The sequence below is a fragment of the Carcharodon carcharias genome, chromosome 7 (assembly GCF_017639515.1).
Source record: "Carcharodon carcharias isolate sCarCar2 chromosome 7, sCarCar2.pri, whole genome shotgun sequence".
Taxonomy (NCBI): domain Eukaryota; kingdom Metazoa; phylum Chordata; class Chondrichthyes; order Lamniformes; family Lamnidae; genus Carcharodon; species Carcharodon carcharias.
Window position 1 is genome coordinate 140,021,656 of NC_054473.1, and position 15,010 is coordinate 140,036,665.

Consider the following 15,010-nt stretch of genomic DNA (forward strand, 5'->3'; position numbering starts at 1 on the left):
GAAGGCTTCATGAAGTTTCTATAAATTAAAGTTTTCCATTAACGTTCCTTGACATGCCCCAGCTCATGTGCCACTGTCACATGAGGGGACATGTCTTATAATATTTTCTTTTCTGTATTTAGCTTTTAAAAACTTGAACTAATCTCCCTAAGGCACCTCCGTGCGCGTGCAGGTCCCGGCTCAGGGAATCTCCCTGCCTGCACAGGAAGCGCTTCCAAGTGTGCATCACATTGGGTGGGCCTTAATTGGCCCGCCCATGTAAAATGGTGGCGCGGATCCAATCGGGGATGCCGATCGTGTTTGTGCCTGCTCCCACCCACCCCCGCTCAACCTCACCGATGGGAGGAGAATTCTGCCCATAGAGGCTCCCGCAAGGGAAAATAAAGGATAAACTTTGATAAAATGATGTTTGTATGTTTACATCACATAATTTCTACTGTTTACAGTTTAAATTACTAAGATAAAAGAAAAATATATAGAGTTAACATTGATTAGAATTTTAAAAATGGCATGACTCAATTTTATGGCAGCATATATTATACACTTAAAAGAATTTTTCCCGTGATTTGCTGTGGGGAAAATGATGATACTTGAAGACCTGGCACACAATTCAATGTACATAGAATCCTACATAATAAAACTGTTAATATTTGCCCAATGTCACATGATGGTAATTTTAAATTCAAACATATTGGAAGACTTTCATATCTAAGTTTAATTGCAATTTTAAGAAAATGTCTTGAAACAAACTTATAAATTCTTTATATTCCAAATAATAAAAGCTAATTGTAAATGAATAGAAAGCAATAATCCAATCAGAAGAGTTCTGATGCTGAATATAAACTATTCATGCTTCACTTTTGATTATGAAGTAATCCGAAGCCCTTGATTGGATTATTATTTTGTAATGCAATTACATACATCCATTATCCTGTATATATGCATTGTGTTGGAGACCATAACTTGTAATTCCTTATGTCTGTAACAAACAGGCATATTGGCCTTTTGTTACAATGGATTAAAATAGGTTTTTGATGTGTACAGATCCATAAATCACAGATTTTGTGCATTGAAGACAGTTTTTATTTTTTTTTTAATACTATGTTCAAATTTAATTAAACCAAGTCTATTGATAATTTCCTTTCACATTATTTTACTTCTATTTAATAATTGTATAGTTATCCCAAGACACTTTCTTGAATGTATGACTAGTGGTTCAGCACATTCTTTTAACACCTTTCCATAATCTGTCCAGTCCACTGAGTAGCAACGACTTCTGTAGTACATCAGTTTCAGAAAGTGGAATTTTTACTAGACAGCTATTGTGACATATTGGGTCAGTCAGAAATGAAAGATATTCATGCAAGCATGCAATACTTGTAATGAAGTCTCACTCTGACCTTCTGTATGATTGATTCTGTAATTTAGTTTTCTCAGGCTGTGCCAGAAATGAAATGAAATCATGTTGAACAAGTTCTGAATACCCACAGTGCACTTCGAAAAATCTTCAGCCCAAGAGGTTTGAGGGGCAACAGCTGAGCGATTTATCTCTGCACTATTATAGGCTTTGCTAGCATTCAGAATTTCATTTTTCTCATTTGGTTTAAGAGCTTAATTCTGCAGGTAGTTGTGAATGGAAAAATAATAAAACACAGTTCACATATAAATTGCCAGAACAGGAGTATGTGCAGAGGGCTGATAAAATGTCTGAATAGAGCTGACCTTTCATGTTGGTGAAAGTTGCTGGGGGATTCATCCTCATAATTACCATATAGATTATTTTATTCCTCTTCTGCAATGAAACATTTCAGAGAGCACTACTGCTGATTGAATGAAAATTGAACTTGTTAACAGTCTTTCCAGTTTTGACTTAGAAATGCTATGGGACCCTGCTGTATGTTATGTAATGTTAGTTTTAATGAATTCCGATATTAACTCTGAAGAAACAGTGAATGTCAAAGCAAAATGTCTCATCCTATATCCCTCATATTATTCTGTTAAAGCAGTAGATTTTGCTTAAGTGTATATACTATACTGTTGAATGTACAATTTGCTGAAGTGTATACCATATTTAGAACACCACTTCATAACTGTATGGATTGGATATATCCCAGTAAATTATAAATTTGGGAGTTTATATTCCCCAATGCTCAGCCAAAATTTTGCACTTTCCCATGTTTACAGGCAAGATAGATTTGCAATCCATATTTTGATTGAAAATGTAAATTGACACAGTTAATAGCTCACTACAAAGAAAATTGCTTTATATATTAAACATATTGGTGCATAATTATACATGTCTGCCAAATCCTATTAGTGAATATTCAATTAAGCCTAAAAGGAAAGTGCTTTTATATAATCAATGTGAACCAGGCATTTATCTGCGTATTTTACTTCATAGTAAATATTTCCATGAAGGCTTTTTTGTTGTTGTTGTGATTTGTGGCATATTTAATACTAGCGGCACTACGGATATCCCTTTTATTTTCTAAATAAACATTGTGTATAACCTCCAAATCAATCCATGTTTTAATCAATTTAGTGAATTAACAACCTTGTTTACCGTGCTGCAAGTGAAGTAGTTATTTTATGCATCATTAAAATGTTTAATGTCTGGAACGTTTTGTTCTTTTGAACAAAGTGTTCACTGCACAAATTATTTATCTTCTCTTTGCTATCAAATGAAGATTACCTATGGAATTGTCCATTAGAGCACAATAACTGTAACATGAAATAAAATGGCTTGCATGATTTTGTAATTCCAATATTTCCCCACAATTCAACGTTTAAAGAAGTTGACATCTATGATGAAAATGAATGGATCTTTTATGCAGAGCAAAATCATCAGGGGATAAGGACACGACAATAGGACTGGAAATGGCTGCTTTAAGTGTCAGCAACACATATCTTAAATGGATAAAGATTTCCAGAATTTTTGGTTACCTTGAGTTCCTCAGTGGTTTAATTTTGGCTGATGTTATCCCACTAAAATTATATTTAAAATTTCAATCATTAATCCATCCTTTGCGCACATTGCTGTAAGATATGAATCAATTTTTTAAAAATACAATTTACAGTATCCCTAATAGTCTTTGTGGAAATTGTCATGTTTTGTACTAGCTGCTAAGATGACAGCAGCTGACCAATAGTGTGTTTTGGTTAATGGTTTGTTTTGCCACAGCTACATAACTGGTGAGTTATGTCAATACTTGTAAAGATTTTCCCATTTTTTCACATTTGTGTCAACATTTATTTTCTAGGTTTATAGTGATACAAATAAAGTCTGTTCACAAGGATATCATTAACATAGAACTGGGCTTCATTTGAATATTTTTTGGTGCCCATTATGGAAAGTTTGATAGCATCACACAACAGGGCATATTGTCACAATACATGTGAACTGAATTTTGGTTCCTGGTATTTTAATGCTACAGTTAATGTTTAATATTATGGGACATGACTGAAACATGTATCTCATTATAAAACACAAGATGATTTTCTCCCAATAGCTGTGATATTATGAGGAAGCAGTTATACTAAAAAGCTAGACTATAACAGCAAATAAATTCCTCCGCTTCCATACATTGAGAAATTAGCAGGAACGTAAGAAAAATGAGTGACACAGACATGCTTGAATCAAAGTGCTGCATTTCTAATTTCTCATTTTAATTTGTGCCAAAAATTACAGTCGCAATCAGACTTCTTAATAATCCACCAGATAAAACCAAATCTTCTGCTCAACTGAAGCAATGCATATAGATAAGGACCAAAGCAAGAACTGGCTTTGAGGTGACCTATCTCACTAGGATTGAATTAGTAATTAAGTATATATTTGGATTGTATTTACATTTTTCATTACTTTTTGTGCTTATCATAGCCAGGGTTGTGCAAGGAAGTTTTCCCATTTTTTTTTATAGATAATCAAAATCAAGCACTTCTTGGTCCCAGAGGCCTGTAAAGCTCTTTCTGAGTAACACATATTGACAGCAACCTCTGAAGAGCATCCTTTATTGCAGCAGTGTACATTTTCAGCCATCCTCTGGGCTCTTTGAGTGAGCTGGACAATTTAGTACCAATTAGTGTGAGGCTACAGGCAGTTTTTCTGCTGTGGCCATGAGTTAAGCACACAGAAAAGTTTCACTCAGTTACTTTGGGTTTGATTCAAACTTACAATGTAAACAGTGTCCTACCCTATGGTCTAGTTCTGTTAGCAAGTTAATTTCCAGTTCTTCTGGAGAATTGCTAATGGAGAATTTCCACAGAGAGTCACAAAGTAACTTCAATTGATTTTATTAGACTACTTACTTAAATTACACTATTATTTTACAATTGAAAGCTTATTATGCCATAAATGTCATAAACAGACCATGCCATTAACAACAATGACGGAAGATTTTTTGTATTTATTAGACAACACAAAGGTAAAAAGTGACTGTCTTGCTCAGAAGTTATCTGGTCAATCTCATTTATGGGTCACAAGTGACATGAGAGATATCTGCTCCAGTGAGTTTGATCATAACTCAGTCTTACTTGTGGAGATATGTATCATTGTCTCATTACTGATCATGATAGAGCTTTTCTATTTAGCACATAAAGCTCACAACAAAGGCTTTTTAGGCCATCCTATCCCCTGCTTCCCCAGACCATGCACAATATTTATGCATTTGCACAGTTTTGCCATTCAGTCCCGTCCTGTTGTCTTCCACAGCCTTTCCCCAACTGCAGCTGCAGATGAACCATTGGGGTGGAAATTTATCTTCCTGCAAAGTGGAACTCGTCCAACTTTCATTCCATTGAAATCAAGATAAAAATATACCTCATTGTCATAGGAGTAGTTGATTATCTCAAATTATGCCTAACTCTTCCAATCCCATTCCCATTGGATTATTATATAATTCCTTTAAAATAGTAAAAAAGAATGACCTAACTCTTTTGTCTTTAAGGTCTGTGTTCTGTTAACATATTTCTGAACGTGTTTTATCCTTCTATGAATGCAGGACCTGGGCCAAGCGCAAGTTCCCCAGTATCACCATGATCCGACCATGGGTATGAGGTCTGTTGTTCACATGGCAGATGTTAATCAAACAGCAATGATGCAACATAATCAGCTGACCACTATTAACCAATCACAGCTGAGTGCACAACTGGGATTGAATTTAGGAGGTGGTAATGTGCCCCATAACTCACCCTCGCCCCCTGCCAGCAAGTCAGCAACCCCATCTCCTTCTAGTTCGGTAAATGATGATGATGCAGAGGAATTCAACAGGGTAAGTTATTTGCTTCCTTGTATTCAAAAACGCTTAGAACATGACTTTACTTCAAATTGTTCTTCTGGAATTTTATGCATGTGTTTTTAATTTATAATTACTGCGTCTTGCAGTATATAGCCTTATTTAACAGGGGTAATGGTTGCTGTTGTTCTGAGGAACTTAATTATCTTAAAATAGTTGTTGTAATTATGATGGATAGACTTTGTTCGATATAGTTTGCTTATTTTTCTATCCTTCCCGCTTGATATATTTATGGAAATTATTTGAGTTCAAGGCAGACAAAACTAAATTTGAAGGTCAATAATTCCTGAGTCTCATCTGGGCAATTCTATAGAAAAAGCAAATGAACAGTTCCATCAAATGTCACTGTTAATTTTCAAAAGATAATTGCAATTTTTAAGTTTGCTTTGAGAGAGTGATATTTGATTAACTAATCTGCCTTGATTTGCTTTTGTTCTGTCAAGCACTTTAGAGATTGTTTTAAAGCCAGTTAGCTAATCCAGATCAAGAAACCATTGCTACATATTTGATTGCCTAGCTTTGATCTGCTGTTGCTAAATCCCTGCATGATTCAAAAGTATACTGTACGTTTAATGCCTAAAGACATTTGATACATTGTCAACTTCTGATTTATCTAAGACTAAATGTGCAAATATTTGTTCTTTCAATTTTTACCTTTGTTAAGGAGCATTAGAGTCCTAAATGAATAATCATTTTTCAACATAATTTAATCAAAGGAATAGGTTTCAGTCTTACAATTTTAATCGCCTTAAAGTGAGCATATACTGTAACCAACTATTCTTCTGTACTGCTTCAGGTGAGTGTTGAGAAACGAGCAGCAGTGGATTCAGGCAAAAAACCCAAGACACCAAAGAAGAAAAAGAAGAAAGACCCCAATGAGCCCCAGAAACCTGTGTCAGCGTACGCTCTATTCTTCAGGGACACACAAGCTGCCATTAAAGGACAAAACCCCAATGCTACCTTTGGAGAAGTTTCCAAAATTGTAGCATCCATGTGGGACAGTTTAGGAGAGGAACAAAAACAGGTGACTTATAGATATTGTAAGGTGACGGGTCAGTCGAATTTTTTACTGCTGAAATTGATTTTGATAATATGGCTGGATCGTATTAGCATATATTACATGGACGATGGGTTGGATTTTGCTGTGATAATGAGAGCAAAACTGCCGGCATTTGCTATCATTACTCCACCGAAACTGCTAGCAATTCTGGGAGTCGGCAGATGCTCAGAATAAAGTGGGGCTGGATTCCACCCTCCCCTGCCCTCACCCAGAAAGAAAGTCGGCTGAAAAGAAGCCCTCCCCGCAGCCATAACACACCTACTTCCGGTGGGCTAAACGAGCAGAGAGTGGGACTTCAGCCCCCTCAGTGGGAGAAAGTCTCTCCCTCGAGAGCCACGCAGCCAATCTGATTGGTTGGCAGCTCCAGCAGTCCCAGTAGCAGCAAGACTCGGTAGTGGGAGCTGCCAGGACTGCAAGCAGGCCCACGGTGAAGGAAAAATGGATGCCGGGGCCAGTTAAGTCAGGTCTTTTTGGGTGGGAGAGGGATTGGGCAGCCTGGGGGAGATGGTGGGGTGGAGACGGTGCGGGGGTGGGCTTGGGTGGGGGGGGGGGTTGGGGGTGTTGTGGAGGGTTGCTGGTTTTGGAGACCAGGCAGGAGGGAACAAAGTTGGGGTAACATCTTTGCGGGAGGTGCCTCTGATTCTCAAAGGGCACCCCCTGAATGATGTGCCCCCCACCCCCCTACCTTCCTTCCTGCCTTTTTTTCAACTTGTGCTCGAAAAACAGACTGCCACTCCTGTTCACGCCAACCACATTATGGCTTGGGCAGTGTAATATTCCAGTCAATTGGCTTGGTAACAGTTTCAATTGACTCTTAATGATTTATTTAAAAATGGTGGGCAGGCTACCAATTTCAGCACCAGCCCACCTATCTGTTATGGTGGACAGCTTGGAGGTGGACGGGAAGATGGTGAGTTGGGCATCCCTTGTAATTTATTTGCCCCACCCCCCCCACAACAGCAAACACACCTAGCGGAGCCGTAAAACCCAGAAGTTACTAAAAGTTCTTCTATGCTTCTGCAGAACGTGCATTATTGAGCTCCCCCAAAGCAATGAATTAATTCGTTAAAATTTCCATTTTTATGCTGTTCGTCTTGCTGTTAGAAAACCTTGAAAAAGGACACCTTGTTGAATGAGGTATAAACTGGGTTTTTAAACAGTGTAATAGCTTCATTATTACTATTGAACACTCATACAGGGCCTGAAAAGCTAATTTTATATTTGTGGAATGTCTAATTTCTCCATTATGATAAATAAAAATTCCACATTTTAATAAAATGTTAAAGTTTATTTTAGTTTCCACCTTAATCCAATCATTCTCATTTATTTCATTGTCTAAAGCTGTAGAGGCTATTAAATGCTTTTAATTTCCTGGTTTGCTGTCTGTGAGAATACTTCAATGCGATTGTCTGCTTAGCCTGCTTGATGACAGCACTGTTGCTGGATCCCTGGTAATTCCCGGGACTTGTTGCCAGATTCAAACTTATGTCAGGAAAGGGGAAATGTGCGTTACAGAGATTGTTTTCCGTGGGCAGCTTTTTTGAGGTCAGCATTGAATGCTGTTGCTTCGCTACTGACCAAAAAATTTAGCCAAATAAAACTTAAAGTAAAACAGGTGATATTTTATAGGTTGGCCATTATACAAATCTTCTGGATTTTACACTCCATTAAAGCCTTGAAAAGGAAGATCAGCTGAAGCATATAGGTGGCCAGTCTGATATTGCCACTTTACACTATTATCACAAAAACTTTAAATTAGCTCCAATACTATCCATGCCATTTAGTATTTTCTTACTCAAATAGCTAACAATGCAAAAATAAAAAAGTCAGAATGTTATCTGATCCTTGTTAAATCAGATTCGTAATATAATTATCTGCTTTCATTTTACACTTTCATTCCCCACTTTTCTTTCTTTATTTGTTTCTCTTCATCCCTTTTTTCTGTTTCCTTTCTCTGCTGATCTGCCGCCATTTTCCTGCTTTCTCCCCTCTTAGGCCTGGATTTTCACCGATTTGAAATAACTTGACAACTCTTCAAAAATGGCGGGTGGGTCCCAATTCCGGGATTCCCAACACCATTCCAGCTGTCTGATTTTTGTGAGTGCCTTTAAAGGGTGCGACTGGTTCCTGTCGAAAGCCTGCATCTGGCACTTCCGACCCATCTGGCTCCATTGTAAAGATAGGCATATCCTACTCCTCCACAATTTTCATGTAGTCAAGCCAGGTTTTTTAAAAGTCATGGTTCATGGCCCCTCAGTGGAGTTGTGAACCCTAGTCTGGGTGAGAAATCTTTTCAAAAGGTCCTCTTCAGGCCCCCTATGTGAAGCTATGCCCTTCCACCCACCCCCTATGGGCCCTCATGCCACCCCCCGCCCCCTCAAGCCAAGCTATGGCAGTTCCATGCCCATTGACCCACTAAACACTGTCCAGCACCAATAACCCTATTCTGACAGTAGGATATGTACAAAAGAGCTTTAAAACAGTAATTAATTCATAACTTCCTCCTATGTTGGAAAAAAAGTCATTTCACTACAAGCTAATTAAAAGTGTCAATCATATAGGTATTTAAGGTATCAGTAACAAAAACCATGAACCCTTGAAACCACTTACCATTGTTTCAGCAAACATTGTGAAATTGATAGCAAAGGTTAGAGAGCCTGAGCTGTCAACCAAACAATGTTTTCTCTGGGGTGCAGGTGCTTCAACAAGAGTGATAGTTGTTTGGGCTGTCAGCCAAACATACATAATGAGGCTTGACTGAGAGCCCAGACATCCATTAGGGCTGTTGAAACAGCTGCACTCCAGAGAAAACATTATATGATTGATAGCTCAGGCACTTTGATCTCTGCTGTCAATTGTACAATATTTACATAAGGTTAAGTAGTTTCAAGGTTTCAAGGGCTTGTGGCCTTTGCTTTTGATACTTTAAAGGGTCTGGATGATTGACACTTTTATTAACTTGTTGTGAAATGACTCTTCCAACATAGGAGAAAATTATGAATGAATTATTTTTTTAGAGCTTTTTTTACACTTATTACTGCCATTAACCCACGACATACTGTCTAGAACCAGTGGACATGGAACAGCTATGGCTTAGCATGGAGGGTATGAGGGGCCATAGGGTGGGGGCAGGGTATGAAAGTGCAAAGTTTGGCATAGGAGGCATCAGGGGCATAGAGGAGGGTGGAAGTGCAGAGCTTGATATAAGGGGCAGGAGGGGCCATGGGGGGTGGATGGAAGGGCAGAGCTTGGCATATGGGACGTGAAGGGCCAATGTGGGTAGGCAGCATGAGGTAGCATAGGTGGCGCATGGGAAGTGTTTGGAGGGTGAGGGGTGGAAGGCCTTTGTGTTGCTTATTTTAACTGGGACAAAGTCCCACAGCACCAAGGTGGATCTTTTAAACAGTCCACCTCTGTACCCAGCAGCCCTATGACTGTCTTTAAGCTCTTTCCTGGTTCATCTGGCCCAACTCCAGCCGCAAGGGATGAGCAATAAATGCTGGCCTGGCCAGCGAAGCCCACATCCCTTATAAATGAATGAAAGAAACCCCCCCCTGCAATGAAGATCCTGCCTGCACGGGCTCTTTCTCCGAAGGCGGGGGCCTGAGCCAAGAATTTTCCTGACTCCCACTATCCACCTTGAGCCTGAAAATCCAGACCTTGGTTTTTCTTCTTTATTCCCATCCTTTCTTCCGAGGCCGTTCTTATTTTCTTCCAATTTCTAAGAGATATTTCTCTTGACAGGTAGCTCTGCTAGAAAGTGCCAACTTTGTTAAGGTGTCCAGTTTGCATTGCCACACCTTGCATTTGATGAAGTCCAAGAATTTCACAAAAGTGAAATTTGTCTCCCTCCTTATCTGACAGCAACAACTTCTAGATTCTTTTCTAGTTTCCTGTCCTTCACACCCACAAACTTAACTTGTCTATGGTTGAACAAAATTTAGTAAATTTTGTCCAACCATCAATCTTATACTCTGCCTGCTCCCACCTCCCCTTCTCCTTTACCCCACTATAGATGGTAGAGCCTTCATCTCTACTGTGACATGCTCTAACCCCATTGCCTTTTCACTTCTCTCCTCCTTTAAAGGCCTTCTCAAAAATATGCTTTTAACCAAGCATTTAGTTACCCCTCCTAACCTCTCCCTTCATGCTTTAGTGGCCATTTCCCTGTCTATTTCCATTTCTTGGGACCTATTTTACATTAGAGCTGATATATAAATGCAAGCTGTTGTTGCTTTTTAAAAATCTGCAAATTGCGTAAATAAAAATCCTTCCATAATCAAATGCTATAAAATTGCTATGTTACATATTAAAATATTTTTCCTCATGATCTTACAAAAGTTATATATGTACAAGGTTAATAAATGGACAAGAATTTTAACCTTCAGAATATCTGTTCTTGAATGTAGGTATACAAAAGAAAAACAGAAGCCGCTAAAAAAGAATATCTAAAAGCACTTGCTGCGTACCGAGCTAGCCTTGTTTCAAAGGTAAGCTTCTAAAAGTGCATGTTGACCGTGGTCTGGTTGCTTATGCAGGGTTCTGTAGTTCATGCTAAGTAGCAGGTTACTGCTGGAGTCAAATTTAATCAAAACTTCACAAGCCACAGAACAGAACTTGGTTTCATGTTACAAGTTAGAGTATGAATGAGTGACAAAAATGTTGTGTGTGGTACATATTGGATTTATGCAAAAATAACTCCTGCGTTTTATCATTTGTCAACTGTCAGAGTAAGTCACTGCAATAACATGTGTCAGTTACCATCTATGAAATCTGAGGGACAAAGTATACCTTTTTTCAAATAAAATTGAGCAAACACACGATATGTGCCAGTCGTGACTCAGTGGTAGCACTTTTGCATCTCAGTCAGAAGATTTGTGCGTTCAAGCCTGCTGTACAGATTTGAGCACATAGTCTAGGCTGGACCTCAGTACAGTACTGAGGGTTTGCTACACTGTCTTTCAGATGAAATGTTAAACTAAGACCTCATCTGCCTCCTCAGGTAGACTTAAAATATCCTGTGAAAGTGCTCAAAGAAGAGCAAGATCAGCCATGATCGAGTGGCAGAGCAGGTTTGAGGGACCAAATGGTCGACTCCTGCTCCTAATTCATATGGTTGTATATTCCTGATTGAAAAGGGAGTCAAAGGGTATAGTGAGTAGACAGGAAATTAGAGTTGAGGCCACAATCAGATCAGTCATGATTTTATCAAATAGTGGAGCAGGCTCGAAGGGCTGAAGGGCCTACTTCTGTTCCTGATTCAACTAAAACTGATTATCCACTTATTATCTCTTCGCTGTTTGTGGGACCTTCTGTAATCAGCTACCATGTTTCTTGCGTTACACAGTGGCAAAGCTTCACAATTACTTCAGTGGTCATACAGTGTTTGGGACGTCCTGACATCATGAAATGTGCTTCATAAATTCAAGTTATTTCTTTCCTTCTATAAACACAATGCTGATGGGGTTCAGTCAATGCTACGTTATTACACTCTGTGCCACACATGCATAACTTATTTTTACATGGGTCTGATCAATACCTTCTGATAAAGGAACACTGGGAAGGGGACCTTGAGCCTGGCAGGACTGGGATGGAGTTTTAGGGTCTAGCGCTATTTTGAAGGTTTGCTACATGATCTGGGCTGAGCTCCAGGAACATTGGAAAATAAATACGGTAACATTTGGCCAAGTCCTGGGCGCTGGGATAAATGGTAGGGGGATTCTGAGGTCTAGAGACATTGATGGTGAGACTGCTTATTCATAAAAGTTCTTTTAAATATATTTTCAAAGAATTGGAGAGGGTCAGCGATGTAACAGAGATGGTAGCAAAATCGAGACACTTGTTTTCAAATCTTTACATGCAGAATTCCCTGATTAACCATCTACTTAATCTATTAATTCTCCTCCTTGAAATCTGCGTTATCTAAAATTCAACATGCTGGCGTAACTACTTATTTTTTTAGTGTATAGAGTTTCGTCAAATTATTTGAGAGAGACTTACAACTAATATCAATGCATTCATTATTTGGCAGTTAGGAAGATGTTAAATGTCATGAGTATAATGGTCAGAAGTAAATGCATTGGAGCAGCAAGCAAGAAATGGAGCATCAATCAGAGTTCTTTCAAATCATTTGTCTTAGAAAATAAAAAATTCATACTGAAAGATTATTTTATTTAATATATTCAATTATATTGCCCAAAATTTATTACTACTTTTCCCATGAACGAGCACATTAAAAGAGTTATTCCGTTAATTTGGTATTTTCTCAATATTGTTTCATCGGCACCTGTTGTTTAAAAACATGAAAAAGCAATTGATTAACTACCACATCCTTTATGTCAATAAAAAGATCAAAAATACTATATTTGCCATTGGAATGTTTATGATTTCCATATTATTCCACTTCCTGATTAGTTTAAATTTGCTCTAATTGATATTTATCACAGCATGTTATTGATATTATCTGATTTTCATTACTGCTTCTTATTACATGGATGGTTGAGTTATTTTCCTTCACAGTAATGTGATAATGATGCACAATATCAACTTACCAGATGACTAGCCACATCCATAATGTGCCCTAGAACTGATAAAAACTGTTCCACTGCATTCCACTGAACAAGTATGATAACATATTTCTATTTAATCTTTCTGAATTAAAAGGAAAAGTAGCTAAATGTGTTCAAAAGCATTTACCCATAGCTAATCCGACTTGATCTTGCCAATCCCTTTTCCCTATTTATATATCTCTATTTTGTTTGATAAATACTAGAGCAAATATAGTGGAGCGATTTCAGGCAAGAAAATCCCCTTGAGACCTGCCCATTTTAGTGTAGGAACCAGTCATTTAGAATTGTGGACTTCCTTTTTATTTAAGTCTCTTAATTTTGTGTTATTGCATTTTAGTACTTAAATGATCATCAGGAATGCAAAAGGAAAAGGCAGCCCATGACACGCTGACAGCACTACCAGCAATGAAGTGTAATATTTTTGAAAGGGGAAAATCTGTATCTAAGTAAATTACCTGGCCTGTACAAAATTTCACAGTTACCTTTCGTTTAAAGTATTATCATTGTTACACATGAATATAGTGTTTTACAAACGTTCTAGTGTGTTACTTAGTTTAAGGTTCCGGCATTGTGTTCTCTCCACAGGCTGCTGCAGAATCAGCTGAAGCGCAGACCATGCGTTCTGTTCAGCAGACTTTAGCATCGACTAGTCTTTCAACTTCCCTTCTTATGAATCCATCACTTTCCCAGCATGCATCTGTCTCAGCGTCAACCCAGACACTGCCAAGGGCAATAGCCCCCAAACCAATGAGGTTGCCCTTACAAGGCAATCAGCTGGTGGCATCCGTTACTATAACACCAAACATGTCAACAAATATTGCCACGCCCATGGGGACCTCCATAGTCCCCACTCCACCTTCACCCCAGCTAAGCCCTCCATTGCAAACTCAGCAACACCAGATACAACAGATGCAACAACATCAATTGCAACACTTCCAGCAGCATCAAATGCAGCAACAAATGCAACAGCAAATGCAGCATCAGCAAATCCAGCAACATCAGCACCAAATGCAACAGCATCAAATGCAGCAGCAGCAGATGCATCATCAAATGCACCAACAGCAAATTCAGCAGCATATGCAGCAGCAGCTACAGCAGCAGCTGCAGCAACAGCAGATTCAGCAGCAGTTACAGCAAATGCAGCTACAGCACATGCAGAAACAGCAAATCCAGCAGCTGCAACAGCAGCACCCACCTCAGCACTCGCCACCTCAGCATTCCCCTGTTACCTCGCAGTCAGTGGTGGCCTCACAGATTACTTCTCCAGTCCCCACACGATCAAGTCCACAGCCAGCCCAGCAACAACAACAATCTCCACTACAAACCCAGGCCCAGACCCAAGTATTGCCACAGGTCAGTAACTTTTAAAAATGAAAATGTTCCAGCAAAACAAGGTTACGTGCCATTTTAAGCTGACATGACTAATATTCTAAAATGGATGATATTTGATAGATTGATGAATCTGGTGTATTAATGACCTCAGACTGTTTGTTATAAATAAATAAATATGTACTTCAAGATGCTTTTTGTCTTGTGGTAAACTGATCCGAACATGGATTTTAAAAAATCAATTATGCACATTATGTTGATTAAAGTGTGAAGCTGAGCATTTTAGCTCTGTTCTGTACAATGTATAAAATACATTTTCTACAATGACACATTGCCCTTATATTTCTTTGAAGAAAATGTAAAAGAATAATCCAACAAACTGTTTAAATAAAAGTCACAAAGTTAAACATTGCGTGGAAATTGGTATGGTCATATTTAAATATTTAACATAGAAGAGGTACATTTGTCAATAAAATAACTGCAGAATTGGATCGGTAAGGAAAGATTTGCATTGACTAAAAAAGCTTTTGTTTAATTGGTGACTTCTAGTAAATGATGCAGTATAGTTATGGATTGTGAATTCAATTAGATTAATTGCCACATTCTGTACATGTTTTTTATTCTTTAGGGATTAATGTCATTTTGACAATTCTACCACACCAATGCAGCACAGCACTGAAATTAAAACTAAACTTGCACAAATAGACAATGTATGCTCTCAGTGGCAGGTACACCACTCAGGGGCTGCCAGCTAACAATCA

At 38.4% G+C, this 15,010-nt stretch overlaps 1 protein-coding gene across 2 annotated transcripts in view; it reads left to right on the forward strand.

Moving 5' to 3' along the window:
• Positions 1 to 14,580, forward strand: part of tox3 (TOX high mobility group box family member 3) — a 123,536-nt gene extending 108,956 nt beyond the window's left edge. For both annotated transcript variants that reach the window (XM_041192206.1, XM_041192205.1), the window contains exons 4-7: positions 4,998 to 5,267; positions 6,088 to 6,315; positions 10,761 to 10,841; positions 13,506 to 14,580. In XM_041192206.1, coding sequence (XP_041048140.1) covers positions 4,998 to 5,267; positions 6,088 to 6,315; positions 10,761 to 10,841; positions 13,506 to 14,288 — 1,362 coding nt within the window. In that variant the 3' untranslated portion in view covers positions 14,289 to 14,580. The remainder of the gene's footprint in view (positions 1 to 4,997; positions 5,268 to 6,087; positions 6,316 to 10,760; positions 10,842 to 13,505) is intronic.
• The last annotated feature ends 430 nt before the right edge of the window (positions 14,581 to 15,010 follow it).